This window comes from Octopus sinensis, linkage group LG25, assembly GCF_006345805.1.
Source record: "Octopus sinensis linkage group LG25, ASM634580v1, whole genome shotgun sequence".
NCBI lineage: Eukaryota > Metazoa > Mollusca > Cephalopoda > Octopoda > Octopodidae > Octopus > Octopus sinensis.
This window is the reverse complement of record NC_043021.1, coordinates 15660604-15683906: the sequence shown is the minus strand read 5'-3', so window position 1 is coordinate 15683906 and position 23303 is coordinate 15660604. Positions and strand designations below refer to the sequence as shown.

At 37.1% G+C, this 23303-nt stretch overlaps 1 protein-coding gene across 16 annotated transcripts in view; it reads right to left on the bottom strand.

Annotated features, from left to right (window-relative positions):
* Nucleotides 1-23303, bottom strand: part of LOC115224303 (protein numb) — a 567004-nt gene that overhangs the window by 56802 nt on the left and 486899 nt on the right. For 9 of the 16 annotated variants that reach the window (XM_029795145.2, XM_029795138.2, XM_029795135.2 and 6 more), the window contains one exon: nucleotides 10137-10151. The exons of the other annotated variants lie outside the window; for them this stretch is intronic. In XM_029795145.2, the coding sequence (XP_029651005.1) occupies nucleotides 10137-10151 (15 nt within the window). The remainder of the gene's footprint in view (nucleotides 1-10136; nucleotides 10152-23303) is intronic. 16 annotated transcript variants of the gene reach the window in all.

The following is a 23303-nucleotide window of genomic DNA, read 5'->3' as shown; positions in this document are numbered from 1 at the left end:
CAGACAGATAAATAACGAGGTAGATAGATATATACGTAGATAGACAGGTAGCTGTGTAAGTAAAGAGATAGACAGGTAAATAGATACATTAAAAAGACAGGTCAATATAACTAGGTAGAGAGACAGGTAGATAGACAAGAGCGTATAGAAACATTTTTTTTTTTGAATTTATAAAAATTCATAAAGATATGCTTAAATCGACATATTCAAAGTTTTAACGAGAACAGGTGTTCTGATGCAGCGGATAGATATTTGGCTGCTATTTCCAGCAGGGTTGATTTTACAACATCTGAGATTATAAATGTTGCCAGTAGTCACTGGTATGGAAAACTGAAAAAATATCATTGAAACATACCTGGGTGGGAATGAAAGTCAACCTCTGCACATGCAAAACAGGAAGGTATGACCGACTTGAATTTTTATTATTATTAGCAGTAGTAGTGATGGTAGTATCTGTGTGTGTATATATATATATATATTATATATTATATATATATATATATATATATATATATATGTACATATACATACATAGATATACACACACATTTGGATGGACAAATGGTACTCAAAACATATAGAATGAATTTAATTGTATGAAGCTGGTGATTTTCTTCACTGCTACTCAGAGTTTCTCAGTGTGTACAGCTCTTCAAGCAACAAAAGAGAATTCATCTTCTCACTGCGTGAATGACCACAGACAGCAAAAACTTTGACTAGCAATGGAACAAATGATATATATGTATACACATGTTTATAGATTTATATACAGACACACATTGTGAAAACTATGCCTCACTGAGGAGGTCAGTATAAGACCAAAACTTGTTGGAAGTTGTCTCGTGTGCTTGCTGGAAAACTGAAAATAACATTAGTTAAGGACTATTACTTTATTGCATAAATGCGTGTGCATATATATATATATATAATATATATATATATATATATATATATACACACACACAACAGTAAATGTATTTTTATGTATATTAATACAGACAAAAAACATATCTACAGTATACATATACAAACCACATAACATATATGCATGTACATATATATATATATATATATATATAAATATATATATTATATATATATATGTATGTATGTATATATAAGGCTCACCTGCCCACCCAACAACACTACGGAACAAAAAGGAACAACACCAACCATGAATCTAACATCAAGTTGCTTCATAACTCTACGGTATGCAAACAATTGAACCACACGTCTCCAATCTCATTGACATCATGCAGAAAAAAACTGTGGCATTCTGTATCATTCCAAAATGAGGTAAAAATAAATATACAAGCAGCCAAGGAGAGGGAAAATATTTGAAGCAAAGAGGTGAATAAAATCATTTTTTGTTTAGAATACATATCATGTCATGCTTTTGTTAAGCTACCATATCCTTCCTTGTATTATCAAACATCTCGATCAAATGCTAATGTAATACTGTATTTGTCAAATAAAATTTAATGGTAGACAACGTCTGTCAACAGAGAAGAGCATGTCTTGTGTATTGAAGTTACATTAGAATTTTTAGTTACGTACCAATAGTAATTGGTTATTGATTATCATTTTCAGTACTGATTTCTGATGCATAAAAGGAAGAACATAAAGAAGAATTTAAACTAACATGCTGTTACTTGCCAAGATAACAAGGTTTCCGAAATTTATTAAGACTTTATAAATTTGTGGACTCTACAGTTGTCACCTACTCTCCCCTGTTTCCTATATACCTATTTCTTTACTACCCACAAGGGGCTAAACATAGAGGGGGACAAACAAGGACAGACAAAGGGATTAAGTCGATTAGATCGACCCCAGTGCGTAACTGGTACTTAATTTATCGACCCCGAAAGGACGAAAGGCAAAGTCAACCTCGGCGGAATTTGAACTCAGAACGTAGTGGCAGACGAAATACCGCTAAGCATTTCGCCCCGGCGTACTGAGGTTTCTGCCAGCTGTTTTTCATTATATTCACTCCCTCACCCATTCCTTGACTCTAACCATCTCTCACCCTCTCACATTCTTACCCTCCTTCCCCCATTCACTTCTACCCACCTCACACTTTGAGGATCCACCCTGACACTTCATCACCACTATTTTTTTTTAATCTCCCTTAAGTCACTTAGTTAAACCAAGTGTAGACGCAACATTTGATGGAGGAATTAACATTCAGTTTAGAAATCAAGGTTCTTAGTTCAAGTTCAGACTGTATCTTATATGAACCAAGGAATAAAACGCCTGATGATGATCAGAGATCAAACAAATTGAAATGAAGAGGAGAGGTAAACCCCCGTCATTTAGCGTGCATATTTAATGTTGACATGAGTTGGACAGTTTGACGGGATCTGATGGGTGCATGGACTGCATTGTACTCCAGTGTCTGCTTTGGCATGGTTTCTGCAGTTGGATGTCCTTCATAACACCAATCACTTTACAGCATGTACTGGGTGCTTTCTTTCATACCACTAGCATTAGTGAGGTCACCATGCTGCTTGAAATACTACAGACCCCAATGAAGGGGCCTTTTATGCTAGAGTACAAGAGAATATGTGAGGAGGAAGAAGAGCAGTTTCTTGCTGCAGGGAAGCTACATGGCTACTCAGAACTTAGAAGAGAGGTGGGTGAATGAAAACTGTTCAACTAACAAAAAAAAAAAATGAAGTTAATTGTTCCAAGAACAGTAATTTTATAAACCGTAATGCAGTTTGGTAAGTTTTGAGATGACTAAAGATCTGAAATAAAGTTTGAAAGGAAGAAGAATAATGAATAAAGACTGATTATAAAATTTGGTGAATTCCACCATTTGCAAGTCATCAAAGAAAACAAAGGGCCATATTGAGCCATTGCCAAGCCTTCCAATCTCTGCTGTTGTTTAGCCCTAGGCTAGTCTTGATCAAGTAAACCTGATCAAGAGAGCGAGAAAGATATATCTGAGGAAATCAGTCCTCAGTATATGACTGGTACTATATTAAATACACTTCCTGGAAAGATGAAAAGTTAAGCCTTGGCAGAATTTAAGTTCAGAACCTGAAGCGCTGGAACAAATACTGCAAAGCATTTTCACCGATGCTCCACCGGTTCAGCCAATCCGCTACGTTTATCCACCACTGCAAGATTATTAGCGCAAGTAGAAGAGTGCAGTCATAACAGCTAAACAGTCTTGGCTCTAAGCTGCTAAATCTATGCAGGGGATAAGCTGGCTTAGCTAAATAGTTCAGCCAATAATCAATTATGTAAAAGCGAGACTGACCTGATTATCAATTCATATTTTGGCCTCGTTGAAACATAAAGATATAAATAAAGGTCAACAATTGTAACCCTTACTGTGCCGGAACCGAGTGTACTTGGTTCCGTGCATGTGCACTTGAGACACGAGAACTAAGTTCACTAATTTCTCTGCACTATACACGATGTGGTATGTGCATTTTATTTTTATTCTAAATTTACTCACTGTCTCCATGTTAGCATGCAAAAATCTAATCAGTGCAGCTGCACGTTACGCATACAATCGTAAAGTCACTAGATGGTTGCTAAACTTACTAGAAACAACAACCAAATCTCATCCTTCATATCATACTCTACGGTCTTATAATAATAATAATAATAATAATAATAATAATTGTGTATAGTGCTCAGGTGCACTACAACTCATCTAAAGTGTATATATAATCAGGTGTAGTTTCGGTGGATTTCGGAAAGCATGAGGGCCTTAAAGGATGCAGTGTCATGGCAGTCAACAACTGAGGCAGGCAGTTTATTTTTCAAACAGAACACGTGTATACACTGTCACATCCTTCATATTCTTTTCAGTCGTGTGTAGGAATGCCAAGAACATGTCTTTGCCTGCTTGTGATTAATTAGGAATGTAGACAGGAAACAAACGGTACAAACTGTGTCTTGTGTTTATCATACTTCTTCCTGTATTTGCTCTGCATATCATAACTAGTAACAACGCAAAGTATGGTAGTAACCACATCCCTTTACTGGAAGTAGGCTGGTTGAGGACACTCAACGGGGAGCCCTAAGTTCACCAATGGCAGTCGTACACTCTAACTGCACACACGGGAAATACTACACATACACACGATCGTCCTCATCGACTTAACATCTACTTTTCCATGCTTTTATGGGTCAGACAGAATTCACTGAGACAATTTTCTTCAGCCAGATGCTCGTCCAGTCACCAACCCATAGCTGTTTGCAAACAGTGTAATATTTCCCTTTATGGCCAGATACTTTTTTCACAAAACATTGGAAGTTTGTTTCCAATCATCACATGTTGTCAGGGCAAGGAAATGCACACACACACACTTCTTTCTTTTTTCTTTCCTTTTTACTTGTTTCAGTCATTTGACTGCGGCCATGCTGGAGCACCGCCTTTAGTCGAGCAAATCGCCCCCGCGACTTATTCTTTGTAAGCCTAGTACTTATTCTATCGGTCTCTTTTGCCGAACCGCTAAGTGACGGGGACATAAACACACCAGCATCGGTTGTCAAGCAGTGCTAAGGGGACAAACACAGACACACAAACACATATGTATATATACATATATACGACGGGCTTCTTTCAGTTTCCATCTACCAAATCCACTCACAAGGCTTTGGTCGGCCCGAGGCTATAGTAGAAGACATTTGCCCAAGATGCCATGCAGTGGGATTGAACCTGGAACCATGTGGTTGGTAAGCAAACTACTTACCACACAGCCACTCCTGTGCCGATATATATGAAGGGCTTCTTTCAGTTTCCATCTATTAAATCCACATGCAAAGCTTTGATTGGATCAAAGTTATTATAGAAGACACTTGCCTATGGTGCCACTGTGTAACACACCTTAAGTGTCTTCTGTTATAAATTATTGAACTGAATTTGTAACTCCACGATCAGAAAGCAAACTTTTTAACTACACAGCCATATAGAGTCCTGCAAGGTGTGTAGCGAACTATTTTCTTTTTCCTCACTTCTAAAACCAAACAGAAAAAGGAAGAGTGATTAGCTATCATATTTGAAATCAATAATCAAAAGATAATTCTCTGGTGATTTTCCGGGAACAAAGTAGGAGATAAGACCATCTGACATACTCGGCTTATCTATTTAGAAACGCAAATGTCTATTTAAAGGTGAACGACGGAGGTAGAAGACAAGGGAAGATGAAACAGAATTGTCGAAATGAATATCCATAATGAGCCGTATAAAAGGCCGGGCAATGTCGATGAACATCTACAACAATAATGAACAATAATGAAACCAATATTACTTCTTTCGGAAAAGGCTGTATAGGAAACATTAAGAACAAATTACCAGAAATCTTGTCAGGAATCCAGCAAAAGGTTAGAGACATTAACGAGATTGTTTCTCACACTAATGGCATTGATCATTGTACTCGACAGTTAACTTGGCTTTAGTTAAACCTTCAATCAAACACAACACTATAATAATATTATATACGCAACTTTGAAAAAAAAAAAAATCTGTGTGCACCCATTATCGTTCCACAAACACAATTCAATAAAGCAAATGTATATAATGGTAAATATTTGCTGTGTTTATAATAGCGATCGTTAAGTAACAAAGTGATGTTGAAACATAATTCTGTAATATTGCTTTGAGTTATTGTTGTGGCTAAGACCCTTTTCCCACCCCAAGTCAGCTTTAACCGAATAGATGTAATATCAACAACATTCCAGAACTGGTTATCCAGACCTTTTTTTTCACTTTTTTTACATACACAGGGCTCGTACAGAACTGAAGGGGAGGCGGCAAGCCAATTGCAACAACCCCAGTACTTGACTCGTACTTTATTTTATCAACTCCAAAAGAAAGGCCAAGTAATGTGGACCCAGGCTGTAATGAGCCAGAAGAAATACCACTAGGCATATTATCTGATGCATTAACAATTCTCCCAGCCCATAAATCTCATAATAATCCTTTCTACTATAGGCACAAGGCAAGTGCACAACAGGTTTGTAGTTCATCGGCCCCAAGAGGATGAAAGGCAAAGTCAACACTGGAGAAATTTTAACGCAGTGGAAGAAGAAATTTTAGAGGAAATGCGACTAAGCATTTTGACCGATGCCTTAACGATTCTGCCAGCTTGCACACTTCATGATAATTATTTAAAATTTTTGCCACAAGGGCAGCTTGGGAGAGGTGGGGATGAGTTGATTACATCGACGCCAGTGTTCAGCTGGTGCTTAATTTATCAACCCTGAAAGGATAAAAAGCAAAGTCGACCTCAGCAGAATTTGAACTCAGAACGCGCTAATGATTTCTGCCAGCTCACCACCTTAATAAATAGTAGTAGTAATAATAATAATAATGATGATGATGATGTTGATTTCTTTTATTTACCACTAGGGCAATAATAATAATAATAATGGCTTCAAATTTTGGCACAAGGCCTGCAATTTTAGGGTCGGGGGGGGTAAGTCAATTACATTAACCCCAGTGCTCAACTGGTACTTATTTTATTGACCCATGAAAGGCAAAGTTGACCTCGGTGGAATTTGAACTCAGAACGTAAAGACAGACAAAATGCTGCTAAGCAGTTTGCCCAGCATGCTAACAATTCTGCCAGCTTGCCACCCTAATAATAGTAATAATAGTAATAATAATAAAAACCACAGTTATTCAGCTGCTGAAGTTGTGAAAGAAGTTCCATAGAAATGAAAGAGAGAGAGAGAGGTTATCGACAAAAGTAAGTGGTGACTTCTGGGGGTTATTTCTTCAAATGAAATATATATACCCACCCCCTCCATGGGAATTCTTTATTCTGCAGTAGTCACCCCTTCTTCCATTCAGTTAATGTTGAACATCAATAACTCTTTATATATATATATATATAAGGAAAAGCAGACCCATTGGTGCTGTAAGCTGGGGCTTGGACAACCTAACAGGGGTCAATTGGGAAGGAAAAGGGGATCTGATGCTAAAAGACCCCGATATAATCCAGGACTCCCAGCACATTGTCGAGGTGTTCCTTGGAACCAACTTACTTCACTTGACTTCACCAAAGGGTTATTCTTGTTCAAACGTACAGAAAACAAAAGACAGAGACAATTGAGAGAACAACAAGCAGGTGTATTAGTTTGACGCTTGAGAACAATGGAAAAGTCATTGATGTTTCAAGCTTATGCCCTTCAACATCTGTAACCATTAATCCAGATACGTTAACCCTGGAGCAACCCTGATCTAACAGACCTGCAATTAAGGGCATTCTAGCTGTAACCGTCTTAACTTTTTTTTGATTATTTTTAAATTGGCAGAAAGTTACAAAACATTACTCGAGAGCTGAGAGTTTCATGCTTGGCATTTATCAAATTGAGTAGTCAGTTTGATAGGTGCCAATTAAAAACAACTCACGCTCACTGGCTGTGCCACAGCCTTAGGGGCTGAAACATGTAAGACAATACACACAAAAAAAAAACATTATGTTTCCTTCAAGAGGAATGGGAAAGGAATGGCATTCATACTAGGTTACAACTAAGAAATGTTACAAACACTACAGATCGAGCAGTTACAAACAACAGTCATGCATAGAAGAGGCATTCAGTGGAGATGAGGGTGAAATTAATAATAATAATAATAATAATGATGATGATGATGACGATGATAATAACAACAACATCAACAATGAGGAGAATTTGGAATAAAAGCAAGATATCCATGCTATATTTAATGGCAGGCATTGTTAATGTTTCCTACTGTTTCAAAAAAGACAACAACAACAACAGCAGCAGCAGCAGCAACAAAAAAAACCCCTGATGACTTATTATATTAATGAGAAGAGGGTTGTTTGTTAATGTGTGGTGGTGTTATAATGGGGGATGGGGGTGGGGATAAAGGTAGTTTTTGTAATGAATTGAGGAGTACAGAATAGAGATGACTTTGATCCTGATAATGAGTTCTTGTAAAGGAAAAAAGGAGAGAGAGAGAGACAGAAAGAGAGGAGGAGGGAGGGGGGGCAGCTCAGCTCATGTGTGTGTGTGTGTGTATGTGTAATGGAATTATGTACTAAGGGCTTATTTAGTAGCCTTTTACAGGTCCCCAGACCCTATCAAAATATGAACAATACAAATGCAGGTATTTTGTTAGACTTTTACAGGTGTTAGTAAATTCGACTGTGGCCATGCTGAAGCACAATATTGAACTGTATTGGTCAATCATAGCCATCCTGGTTCTTATTTTATTGATCTCTATCAAACACTCATATGTATAGATATGATTTCTATCGCGCACACATATAAGATATGACAGGTTTCTGCACAGTTTCCATTCACCAAATTTCACTCACCAGGCATTAGTAAAGCTGAGGTTAAATGAGAAGTTATTGGCCCAAGATGCCATGCAGTGAGATTGATCCTGAAATCCTGGGGCTGTGGAGTAACCTTCTTCACTGTACAGCTAAGCCAAAGCCTATCCGTCAAGTTGTTTTAAACATCAACTTTGCACTCGACAAGGGAACAGGTGCATAGCCTAGGGTTTAACGTGCTTGGTTCCTGATCAGCAGGACAAGGGGTTTCAATCCCTGGATTGGGTGGTTTGTTGTGGCCTTGAGCAAAGCAGTTCATTTCATGTTGCTACAATCTACTGAGTACTAAAGCAGACCTAACTCCACCCCCAGATGTCACATCTTCAACATTCTACTGGGCCAAGGCTGAGAGCATTTCTGTATCTGCTTGTGGGTGCAAAGGCCTAGAAACAACAGTCAAATCTCCTTCACAACATACTGCACTGTATGTGTGTGCGTGTGTGTAAAAGCACATGGCTTAGTGGTTAGAGTGGCAGGCTCACAGTCACGAGGTAGTGAGTTCGATTCCTAGACTGAACTGTCTGTTGTGTTCTTGAGCATGACAATTTATTTCATGTTGCTCCAGTTCACTCAGCTGTAGAAATAAGTTGTGACATCACTGGTGCCAAGCTGTATTGGCCTTTGCCTTTCCCTTGGATAACATCAGTGGCATGGAGAGAAGAGGAGGCTGGTATGCATGGGTGACTGCTGGTCTTCCATAAACAACCTTGCCTAGACTTGTGCCTCAGAGAGGAACTTTCTAGGTATGACCCCCATGGTCATTCATGACTGAGCAGGGGGTGTATCTTTACCCTCTATATATAAATAAAATGTCACATCCTTGATATTCTGTTGCACGAAGGGTAGGAAGCTGAGAGCATGTCTTTGTCTATTTAGGATTTCTAATTACATAGACCCCTTAAAACAATCAGCAAAACCATGATACATTCTGTCAAGTCATATCTGTTCACCAGCAACGGCTATGGTTTCTATGGTAATTAATCCAGAACATGGAGTGATTATAATAACAAAAGCAACAACAGTGGAAAAACTGGGTTTTCCACAGTCGTCCACACAGTTTTGCATTGTAACATTGTCAGAACAAGATTTCATTCTTATCTTCATGGTTTGCTGTCAAGGCTAGGAACGCCGTGAGAGGATGGGGTTATCTGTGTTTGCTTGTGACTACACAGGCCCCTAAAAAACTAGTGAAAGCATGGTACATGCCACCAGGAAGGGACAGCTAGGGTTAAGTTAAGGGGACAAATATTTGCATGTTAAACAGCAAGATGCTGAAGACATAGTTTTCAGTATGTGTGTATGTACATGCATGTGTTGTATGATTGTTTGTGTGTATGTGTGTGTACGTAAGTATGTGTGTGTGTACACACTGTATATACACACACGCATACACTCAGACTCTGTTTTTGAATGTAATGGAAGCTGTTATTAGACGAAGGGCAGTTTTATTAGGGGGTGGCCAAAATACTATCCGATAAACTGACCACAAAGTATTAGAGTATGAAGAGCACTAATTAATTAATTAACACCAGTGGTTAATGGTTTACAAAAGAAAACATACAAACACACATCATGACTTATCAAAAACAAAACAAACAGACGGACGGAAAGGACCGGTTACTGGAACAAGTGCAATCTACTTCAGCCCAGTCTCAAACAAATACTGGTTGAGGTTTCCAAATTCCAAGAAGCAAAAGACACGATCAAGATCAGGAAGAAAGAAAGAAAGAATGAGAAGAAGGAGGAGAAGAAGAAGAAGAAGCAAACACATGTTGAATACATTAAAAGAAACGGAATTAAAGAGTGGCTTACCAAGTCTGATTTTTCCTGGAGAGCAGTTTGTGAAAAAGAGATATTAAAAAAAAATGGCAAACAGCAGAAAAAATGAAAAAAAAAATAAGGAGATTGTAAAATGATGGGGGCTAATAAAGGAGAGGGAGAGAGAGAGAGAGAGGGGGGAGAAGAGGGTCAGTGTTGCTGAGATGATGTGGATGTAAGTATTGGAGAGAGAGAAAGAGAGGGATAGAGTGTATGTGTGTGTGTGTTAGTGCAAATGTATGTTTGTATACACTTACATATATACACGTATATATAATATACGCACGTGTGTGTGTGTATATATATATATGTATATATACATTCACATATAAATTTGTGTGTGTATGTATATACATATATATATATATATATATATATATATATATATATATACACACACACACCTATATATATATATATAGGGATACATATGATATACTCTATATACAGAGTGGAGCAAGTTGAAAGATGAGAGCATAGTGAGGAGAGAATTAATTATTTTTGTTTCGTCAATAACATACAATTAAACTGTGCACAAATATATAGACAAATTTATATTCGTTTAAATGATGTAAGTTTAAACACAGACATTTTAATTAGAATAACGTAATTAATGACAGCGTTAAATTCCCCGCCACCAACAAAAATGCACATAATTTAATTTAAGGAAATTTTAAGAAAAACACCAAAAAAACCCAAAAAATCTAGTATTTATAATTTGATATTCAGTATTATATTCCGAGACAAACATTTAATAATTATTTGATTATATCAAAAAAATGAAAGAAAAAAACATTAATTGGTAAAGTTGTTAGCATGTTGAATGGAATGCCTGCAGTAGTTGCTCTGACTCCTTGTGTACTGAGATCAAATCCAATCGGGGTCAATTTTGCCTTTCATGCTTTTGGGATCGTTAACAAAAAATGCAACAGTCCATGAAAATGGAGAGTCAGAATTGTTAGTGTGTCAGACAGGCTGCCTTGTGATGTCTACTCCAGCTCCGCATGTTCTGAGTTCAAATCCCATCCCCCATCACCAAAAAAAAACAGCGACACTTCTGTCAGGGGTTGTGGCCAACCAATAACATCGGCAATGTCAACCACTAATGGGGACATTAGTAAAAGCACTTTCACTCACAAAGTATGGGTCGACTCGAGGTTACTGAAAAAGGCTTTTTCCAAAGATGCCACACAGGGGGATAGAACCTGGGACATCAAGATTGCAAAACAAACTTCTTAACCATTCAGCTACCATCATCATCCTGTAGTGCTTATTGCACGGATTGCCCTGACTTTACAGTTTTGTTCAGTCCAACATTGCTTGCACATGGTAGGTCTTCTCAGGTCCATTCACCTATACAGCACGTATACTCACAGATCACACCACACCACACATGTATAATACAATCTGATGAAGACGAGCAAGCTGAAACTTCAAAGTTACTGTCAACATTCTCCTCATAAAAGCTTGCTAAATGTACTTCACTAAAAAGTACTGAACAATTCTTCAATGTAATGTTAAATTGTTTTTATATGTAACTTCACATAAAAACAAACACGCATTCATAGATATATGTATGTATGTATGTATGTATGTATGTATATATATATATATATATATATATATATATATATATATATATTCCTTGTTTTTTTCTGTGTATCTTTCTGTTGAAGAGCGTAGGCTCGAAATGTAAAAGACCTTTTCTATTCCTGAGCGCTATACTAATATATTTGTTTGTTTGTACTCCACCTGCCTTTGTCTTTTGTTTATTTTTGTAAACTTTCCCTTTATATATATATATATATATATATATATATATATATATACACACACACATATACACACACTTCCTATTGTCTAATTGTTTATGTCTCTGAATTGCTAAGCCTCTCACATAACCAAATGTATAAAGACTATAAGTGAAAATTGATAATTAGAGCCTACAAATTTAAAAAAAAAAAATTACCAGAAAATGCGAAAAAAGAAAATAAGAGAGAGGGAATGGAGGCAAAGAAGGAAAAATCAATTTGTTTTTCCCTATTTGCTTTGAGCAAATTTCATTCTACCGAACTTCCATACTTCCATACTCGAACTCGTTGCTTGTTGTTTAATGATTAAATTTTTTTTTTTGTGTGTGTGTTTTTTTTCTCTGCTACTCTTAGATTTTTTTTTTTACTTCTTTTGCTTTCATGAAGACGGAACCTCACCGCCAATCCCCACCCCACACAAAAAGGTGATAAAAAATAATAAATAATAAAGGCAAAGGAAAAAAAAAATGAGGGTGGGGTAGGGACTACAAAAAAATTGCACACAAAAATCACCAAAAACGAAAATATCTAAAGAAGTTAAAATTTTATCAATCAACTTAAAATTCCCATGGAAGATCTTTAAATTGTTCAATACTTAGTTTAAAGAATCTCACAGGATAATAAAACAGTTGGTTTTGTCTCTGATTCTACATATTTAAGTAGTTTACCTGACATTTGGTGAGTGTGTGTATGTGTGTGTTTGTTGACAGAAGCAAATTTCTAAGATGAACTCTTAACCATTTAGCATCTAAATTGGACACATCTGGCACAAATATTCCACCTGCTTAATGTTTGAATGGGCCAGATCCGGCCTCTCACACCTAACCTACAATGTCATTCTTAAGAAAAAAAATCAAAAAGAAAATAATCCCATCCTCAAAATCTCAAAGCTACGAGATTAATGCCAGATTAATTCAAAGCAATGTGAATAAATAAGATTGTGGTATTGATGTGTGGACCAGGCAATGCAATGTGTTCTTGAGCAAGACACTTCATTTCACGTTGCTCCAGTCCCCTCAACTGGCAAAATGAGCAATCCTGCGATGGACTGGCATCCCGTCCAGGAGGGGAATTTATACGCCACGGAAACCAGTCCTTATGAGTCAGCATGACTTGAGAAGGTAACTTTACATTTTTTTTTAAACATGCACACACACACACTCACAAACACGACAGGCTTCTTTCAGTTTCCATCTGCCAAATCCAATCATAAGACTCGAGTCAAACAGGGTTAGAAGATAGTAGAAGATAGTTACCCAAGGTGCCACTGAGTGGGATTGAACCCAAAACCATGTGACCGGGAAACAAAGTTCTTTCTATGAAACCATGCCTGCACCTATCACAAAGCTAAATTGTTGTATAAGGACGACCCATTGATATTATCAGCCCAAAGACATTGCGGTTGATTGTTTCAATGACCTGACTTTGCCAGTATTTGAAGTTGAGTGAAAAGTCCAAATATATAATCACAGGACACTATTTTTTTGTTTGATCCCCCTACCATTTCGTTGGTTTTCATCAACATTTGAACTCAGATGAATCAGAGTCGAAACAGAATACAGGATGGTATTTTATAGCTTGGCCCTCCACTGTTTTTGCAACACAACCCACATTCTTTTGAAAAAAAAAAAAGAAAACAAAGTATCAGATATGCAATAATTAATTAATAATGCGGTTTTTTTGCAGTGCGGCATTATACAAGATATCAGCTGAATTATTAAAAATCTGTAAACAATTCCGTTTCCCGGATGTAAATACATGCATCATTGAGTCTATTGACTTAGTGGCTCCTTTATCACTACTTTAGCAAGTATGCTGAAGGCTATGCTTTGCTGAGGAGGTTAGAACCAGATGGAAACCTGTCCAGTCTTATCTCCCATGATTGATTAGAAAGTGAAAAAAAATAGCATTATTCTTTAACAATTATTTTCTTCCTCATTGCATTTTTGGTTACAGTTAGTGTTTTAGTGCCACATGCATTAAATATTAGGTTGTCCCAAAAATTCGTAAACACTTGCGAAAATTGAATTTTTACTCGCCAAGTACTAACAAAAACAACAAAAATTATTCCTCAAAATAAAGACCATTATTTTCCAAGACTTTCTACGAACTTTTGGGACAACCTTATATGTTAATACTGTCAAACCTATAAAAAACTTATCCTCAGAACAACCACTATTTTTTGAGAAATATAATAAACTACAAGGATATCGAATATCCTTGTATCAAATAATTTATCAGTGTCCCATTAAGTATGATTTATTATTAACATGTTTAGGTAGATCAATATATAAGATGATCTCAAAGTTTGTTTTTTTTATACATCATTTGTAGAGGGAGAAAATATCTTTATTCTGTTATTGTTTCAGTCATCTGACTGCGGCCCTGCTGGAGCACTGCCTTTTGGTCGAACAAATCAACCCCAGGACTTATTCTTTGTAAGCCTAGTACTTATTCTATCGGTCTCTTTTGCCGAACTGCTAAATTACAGGGACAAATACATACACACACACACACACACACACACACACACATATATATATATATATATATATATATATATATATATATATATATATATATATATATACGGACCTCTTTCAGTTTCTGTCTACCAAATCAATCCACTCATAAGGCTTTGGTTGGCCTGAGGCTATAGTAGAAGACACTTGCCCAAGGTGCCACGCAGTGGGATTGAACATGGAATCATGAGGTTGGCAAGCAAGCTACTTACCACACAGCGACTCCTAAGCCTATCTTTACTTTTTTTTTAAATATTTGTTTCCCCTTTATCCTTAACGTTTTTGCTTTTCCCTGGCACAATTCCCTGGCTGCCATGCATCATGTATGAAGCATGTTCCCAATTTTTTTCAACCACCAGAATAACTTGGGAATTATGAAAGAAAAACTTCATATTACTCCGAACGTATAAAAAAACAAGGGTTAAGTAAAACTTAAGAAAATGCTTCGGACCGGTAGGACATATTTCCTTAGTATCCGTACACCATATATGGCTCACATTCCCAATTTTTTAAACTATTAGAGTAACTTGGGACTTATGAAAGGAAAATGTTATATCATTCGCAGTGTATGAAACAAAGACTAACTAAAGTTTGAAAACAAGCAACGACATTTAGGACAAACTCATCAAAATGCTTTAGATGAGCAAAAGGCTAAAAAGGCATGTGGCCAAGTGGTTAGGGTGTTGGACTCACAATCATAAGGTTATAGTTTCAATTCCCAGACTAGATGGCATGTTGTGTTCTTGAGCAAAACACTTCATTTTATGTTGCACCAGTCTGGCAAAAAATGAACACAAGTAATTACTGGATGTTCAATTCTATGACAGACTGGTGTCCCATTTAGGAGTAGAAAGCATTGTACTTTCAATTCCTTATAATATATGGAAACTCGGTTAAGTTCTGGCCTAATGGTTCGATAGGGTTATGACAGACCCAAGTTCAAATATTTGAAAACAACATCTGAACAAAAATACATCTAGATAAGGTTTAAACCAGATGTGGAAGATAAAAGAATACTCTTTTACTCTCTTTTACTTGTTTCAGTCATTTGACTGCGGCCATGCTGGAGCACCGCCTTTAGTTGAGCAAATCGACCCCAGGACTTATTCTTTGTAAGCCCAGTACTTATTCTATCGGTCTCTTTTGCCGAACCGCTAAGTGACGGGGATGTAAACACACCAGCATCAGTTGTCAAGCAATGCTGGGGGACAAACACAGACACACACACACATATATATATATACGACAGGCTTCTTTCAGTTTCCGTCTACCAAATCCACTCACAAGGCATTGGTCGGCCCGGGGCTATAGCAGAAGACACTTGCCCAAGATGCCACGCAGTGGGACTGAACCCAGAACCATGTGGTTGGTTAGCAAGCTACTTACCAAACAGCCACTCCTGCGAATATGTCTCTCTATACACACATATTGGTATATTAACTAATAGTAATAAGATTTATAACCAATAACATTGTTACTGACCTAAAGTATTTTGTATCACAAGCAGCTACAAAACCACCAGTAAACAATGGCATGTACATCATTTACACCATATTCATGTACTCAGAAACATAAAAGAGAGATCACCATGGAAATTTAGTGAAGGAGAACATATTCTTTTAAGAGGCCAAGTGTGTTAAAAATACACAACATGCTTGAAATAACATTAGCAAAGTGTCTGACACCTGTGTTTCAGTATAATTTTGCCTCCTCAGAGACAAACATTGCCTCAGTCATTTAAAGCTAGCTAAAAACTTTTGTTCTGATATGGAAATTAGTAAACAAAGGAAAGTATGTTACACCAGAAAAAAATTTTCTAAGTAAAATGAATGTCTTGTCAAGCAATATATAACAAAAGAAGGTGCTGACATAGAATTAGGAGATAAATAAAACCTAATTAGCTGTTATAGTCCAGAGATGTAAAAAAAAAAAAAAAATTCAAAATTTATGAATTATAAAAGCTGCATTTCAAGTTAATTAAACAAAATGCTACAACATTCTAAGAAGCCATGACATTCCACATAATTAACGAAAAAAATTAGTTTTAGGTTTTGATATTTAAAACACAAATAACAAAAACAAAAATTTACCGTGTAAGAGCGCTTTGGAAGTTAAAAAATAGATTTTACTATGGAAATGAATATAAAGAAAATGTGTGTTAAACAGAGAGTTTAGTAAAGATTTTAAAAAACCAACACACACATAAAAAAAGTGTGTTTTGATGCAATCATGAGTGTGGTATAGAGGGGAAGAAGTCAACTAATGACTGAAGTTTGAATATATCAATCTCTTTTTGCCAGACCACTAAGTTACAGAGACAAAGAAATCAACACTGGCTCTCAAGTGTTAAGAGCTCACACATATACATACACATGTGTCTGTGTGTATGTATGCTTATGTACGTGTGTGTGTATATATACATACACATATATACATGTATATATATATATATATATACATGTGTATATATATATATATACGTGTATATATATATATAATATATATATATATATATATATATATACATACATACATAGACACACACACACACACATACACAATGAGCTTCAGCACAGTTTCCATCTCCCAATTTTATTCACACGACATTGATTCATCTCAAAACTCTTGCCCAAGGTGCTGTGCAGTGAGACTGAACCCAAAATCATGTGGCTGCCAAGCAAATCTTTTAATCACACAGCCATGCCAGAGCCTGCTCTGCGTAATAATGTATGCCGTTTTCTACGCCGTATAAATGTTTGTTGAGTTATTCTTTCAAGTAATGTCGACAATGATATCTCATAAAACCAGCTGCTAGAAAAAAAAAAAAAATACCTTCCCCAATGCTTGTCCTAAATCACAAACATGTTTTTATCTAAGCCACCAAGATGCTTGTTCTGAAACCAATAAATTATCTTACGATGCGACTGATGTTTGTCATCCAAAGAAATAAGAGAATCAGCAAAAAAATCTGAGGAACTTCGATGCAGATAAACTGAGATACCAAACTCGATGCTGTAAAGTATGGAACCCCCACTCTCCTTTGGATTACCCCTGCTGTTACTTAACTGCCTGTAATGAAATCTATGATAAAAAATCAACTGTTTTTTTGTTTTGTTTTTGAGAAGAGAAATGACAAAGGATTTTGACTCAAGTGTTCCCTTCAATTTCTTCTCTTCTCTTCTTCAATTGCTCCTCTTCTGCCTCCTCCCTACCTAGTTTGTTTCATTCCTACCAGTTCAGAGCATCAATACTCAACCTGCTAATTCTAGTAATAATCTGTTTCTTTACTGCCCACAAGGGGCTACACACAGAAGGGACAAACAAGGACAGTCAAATGGATTAAGTCGATTATATCGACCCCAGTGCATAACTGGTACTTATTTAAATCGACCCCGAAAGGATGAAAGGCAAAGTCAACCTCGGCGGAATTTTAACTCAGAACGTAGTGGCAGACAAAATACCTATTTCTTTACTACCCACAAGGGGTTAAACACAGAGGGGACAAACGGATTAAGTTGATTACATTGACCCCAGTGCGTAACTGGTACTTAATTTATCGACCCCTGAAGGATGAAAGGCAAAGTCGACCTCGGTGGAATTTGAACTCAGAACATAGCAGCAGACGAAATACCTATTTCTTTACTACCCACAAGGGGCTAAACACAGAGGGGACAAACAAGGACAGACAAACGGATTAAGTTGACTACATCAACCCCCGTGCATAACTGGTACTTAATTTATCGACCCCTGAAGGATGAAAGGCAAAGTCGACCTCGGCGGAATTTGAACTCAGAACGTAGTGGCAGACAAAATACCGCTAAGCCTCTCGCCAGCGTGCTAATGATTCTGCCAGCTCACCGCCTTTCTAGTAGTAATCTACTTAATGAATAAGATTATCAAATCATTTGCCGAAATGCATCGTCAGGACGTGTGGTGAGGTGAATTTTAATGAAGGACAATGATTTACTGAACTTTTAGCTGATGGTTTGTGATTTTGCCTCTCATCTCCTTCAAGGCAGTGCAATGTGGATCATTTCTGCAAGAAGAGATCCCCTCTACTTTGCCTTTGGAGAAAGACTTTACGCTTAATGAGTGAAAACAAACACAAGACGCTTTAATCTAATTAATTGCCTATGATTTAGGATGTCTAATTAAGCAAGCAGCAGAGTTTAGGCTACAGAACAGTGATTAGAAAGAGTTTATTTATTTTGGAAGCAAATTGAAGAGTTACAGAATGGAAACAGAATCTGTGAGAAGCTTTAATGCATTGAAGAACAATTTCAAAGAACTATAAAGCCTATTTATTCTAGTTTTAATAACATCTGATGTTTTCCTAACAATTGTTGTAAATTCTGGTTTCATGGGTGACTAATATATTACCCCAAAATTAAAGACATGCCAAAACATAAAAACAATGAGAGTAGTAGCAATAGCAGCAGTAGTAGTAGTAGTAGTAGTAGTAGTGGTAACACAGTATCTTCTACGATACATAACACCTAAGTACCAAGTCTTATAATTTGTGGAAAAAGACCCTGTGAGACCTTTGACAAAAGGATGCTGTTAACCAGAGCTAGTAAGATCAAGAGCTCTGAGAAGTAAAATATAATAATGATAATAATAATAATAATAATAATAATAATAATGATAATAATAAGGGAACCGAAAATTATATGAGAATGATCCCTGGCTTACCATCCCAGCAAGAAGTGCAAAAGATTGTCTTAACTGGTACATCACACATATTGAGAAGAGCATTGTCGATGTGAGAACTATTACTACCCATGTATTTTAATTTAACTTAAAAAAAAAAAAAATGAACGAACTAGTGAGTTTAGTTTAATGGCCTACCAATGTATACTATGAGTTTCTTTGCCCTAGGAGTCGGGAAGACACTCGGCAAGAAATGGAAGCAAATTTGAAAGAAGAAGAAAAAAGATAATAATAATAATAATAATGGGCAATAAAGATTTGGTTTATGGAACTAAAATGGCGATATTTTAGAAAGCGGGGATGTTTCAGCACCGTTGATCTAAAGCAACTGACTATAAACCCAAGCAGAACAGAAGGGGTTAGCTTGTAACTCACTGAAGAAATCATTGGTATAACAAATTTGAAATCAATTTTAGCAGGTTTTTCAAAGAAACAGAAAAATCTACAAGTAAACTGGTTTGTTTTCTTGGGGACAGTTTTAACCCCTTAACATTCAGATTACTCCTATCTCGTGTAATGCTTATTTATCCACATTGTTTTGCATTAATCATACATTATCTCGTAGCTCTGTTTATTTTCAGAATGACATTGTAGGGTAGGTATGAGAGGTTAGATCTGGCTGGTTTGAACACAAGTTAGGTAGAATATAGGACCTGACTGACATGGCTGGTCTAAACGACAAAGGATTAAGGGGCTTTTCGTGATGGAAATGAGAACTCAGGTAACAAGAGTTGAATGATGGTTCTCATGAAATGCCTGAGTTAGTCGCGAGAGTCTGAAGAAATGAAGAGGTGGGTTGACACACTAACTTACACTTCAACAGATAATGATTTGGATTGATAAATAAATGGACAAATGATATAACTAAGTTTATGTGTTAAAACAACAAATAAATCCTCAACTAAAATGAAAAAGCTTTAATCCCCATTGAGAATAAAAATTACATTTATTATAACTGGAATGTGCACTTATATTTTTATATTACGCAAAAATCAATTGTGTGTGTGTGTGTGTGTGTATATGTAGATGTGTGTATACACACACACACACACACACACAAAAGATGTGTTTGTATGTAAATATTTTTCATTTTATTTTATTTTATCTAGTTTCAACTCATGAGCTGTGGCCATGCTGGGGCACCGCCATTGGAGAAATTTGTATATGTATAATAAATTATACATATATACATGCATACACTTATAATACACATACATATATGCATGTACATACACAAATTTACATATTTACATCATGTACATCTACATACATTCATACATATACACATACACACACACATCTATACATACACAAACACATATGCACACATAAATGCATACACACACATACATATATACACATACAAATACACACACATATACATTCAAACACCCATGACATGCAAACACACACATACCAACAAGCCACATGTAATTTCGCCCACAACACATACAACACATACAAACAAACCTCAGCTGATAAAGAGACATTTGCTAAGTTTATAAGTTTATATACACAAACAAAATCCAATAATATACAAGCAAGGTGTGTAGAAAGCAAATATGAATACACAAAAATGCAGTTAGTAAACAGGTTAATAGTTACTTGATGCGAAATTAATTAGGTTTCTTCTGTGTTAATTAGAAATTACAAGACTCCATATGAAACCATCAGTAAACCCAATAATTACTAACGATGCAATATTCTGATAGCAACTGCTAATCCATATACAGACTGTAGGAAAATATTGGATTTATGGTAATTATTGATATCTTTATATATAAAAGTGAGGTTGTGTGCTGTCTGTCTCCTATGATTTAGATTCCTAACTACTCCCACATTTTGCGGTGCAGTTTAACCAAAACCGGGTATCTTATAGTCGTGATTCATATCGCGCGTCTACGATGAGTCTATGATTTAGAAAAAAATTTACCATCAATTTTTCCCATTTTAAATGCATTTTTGGCATATATAAGGGAAGTAACTCTCTAAAAATTTATTATTAAATCTCAGAACGTAAAAAGCTACAGTAACACCCCCCTTTGTGGTTAGCCATATTGAGATGACTATTATACTTTACATCTCTAAAAATGCTTATATAGTTATTTCCCTTACAAACCCGAGCAACGCCGGGCGATACTGCTAGTATAACATAAAAATGATTTCTTGCCTTGTTAATTTTGTATAGTTGCGGTCATAAAAATTAAGACATTTTGAATTAATTAAATGAGTCAAAGTGTGTAGGTTGATAAAATAGAGTTTACATAATTTTTCATTTTTTAAATTGAAACATTGGATTCTTATAAATATATATATATCTATTGTTTTCTGCTGTTACTAAAACAGTTATGATTAATTTGTAAATATCATTACCACCAACATCCGTGTTCTATGCTAACATGGGTGGGAATGGTACCACAAAAGCCAACCATGCCGAAGCCTGCACCAGACTTCTGTGACTGTTTTGGAAGGATTTTTACAGCTGGATGCTGTTCTAGCACCAACCATCCAGCAGAGTGGACTTAGTGCTTTTTACATGGCATAAGCACAGGCGAGGTCAGTTTTGGCAAGGTTTTTACAGCTGGATGCTGTTCCTAGCACCAACCATCCAGCAGAGTGGACTTAGTGCTTTTTACATGGCATAAGCACAGGCGAGGTCAGTTTTGGCAAGGTTTTTACAGCTGGATGCTGCTCCTAGCACCAACCATCCAGCAGAGTGGACTTAGTGCTTTTTACATGGCATAAGCACAGGCGAGGTCAGTTTTGGCAAGGTTTTTACAGCTGGATGCTGCTCCTAGCACAACCATCCAGCAGAGTGGACTTAGTGCTTTTTACATGGCATAAGCACAGGCGAGGTCAGTTTTGGCAAGGTTTTTACAGCTGGATGCTGCTCCTAGCACCAACATCCAGCAGAGTGGACTTAGTGCTTTTTACATGGCATAAGCACAGGCGAGGTCAGTTTTGGCAAGGTTTTTACAGCTGGATGCTGCTCCTAGCACCAACCATCCAGCAGAGTGGACTTAGTGCTTTTTACATGGCATAAGCACAGGCGAGGTCAGTTTTGGCAAGGTTTTTACAGCTGGATGCTGCTCCTAGCACCAACCATCCAGCAGAGTGGACTTAGTGCTTTTTACATGGCATAAGCACAGGCGAGGTCAGTTTTGGCAAGGTTTTTACAGCTGGATGCTGCTCCTAGCACCAACCATCCAGCAGAGTGGACTTAGTGCTTTTTACATGGCATAAGCACAGGCGAGGTCAGTTTTGGCAAGGTTTTTACAGCTGGATGCTGTTCCTAGCACCAACCATCCAGCAGAGTGGACTTAGTGCTTTTTACATGGATAAGCACAGGCGAGGTCAGTTTTGGCAAGGTTTTTACAGCTGGATGCTGTTCCTAGCACCAACCATCCAGCAGAGTGGACTTAGTGCTTTTTACATGGTATAAGCACAGGCGAGGTCAGTTTTGGCAAGGTTTTTACAGCTGGATGCTGCTCCTAGCACCAACCATCCAGCAGAGTGGACTTAGTGCTTTTTACATGGCATAAGCACAGGCGAGGTCAGTTTTGGCAAGGTTTTTACAGCTGGATGCTGTTCCTAGCACCAACCATCCAGCAGAGTGGACTTAGTGCTTTTTACATGGTATAAGCACAGGCGAGGTCAGTTTTGGCAAGGTTTTTACAGCTGGATGCTGTTCCTAGCACCAACCATCCAGCAGAGTGGACTTAGTGCTTTTTACATGGTATAAGCACAGGCGAGGTCAGTTTTGGCAAGGTTTTTACAGCTGGATGCTGCTCCTAGCACCACCATCCAGCAGAGTGGACTTAGTGCTTTTTACATGGTATAAGCACAGGCGAGGTCAGTTTTGGCAAGGTTTTTACAGCTGGATGCTGCTCCTAGCACCAACCATCCAGCAGAGTGGACTTAGTGCTTTTTACATGTATAAGCACAGGCGAGGTCAGTTTTTGCAAGGTTTTTACAGCTGGATGCTGTTCCTAGCACCAACCATCCAGCAGAGTGGACTTAGTGCTTTTTACATGGTATAAGCACAGGCGAGGTCAGTTTTGGCAAGGTTTTTACAGCTGGATGCTGTTCCTAGCACCAACCATCCAGCAGAGTGGACT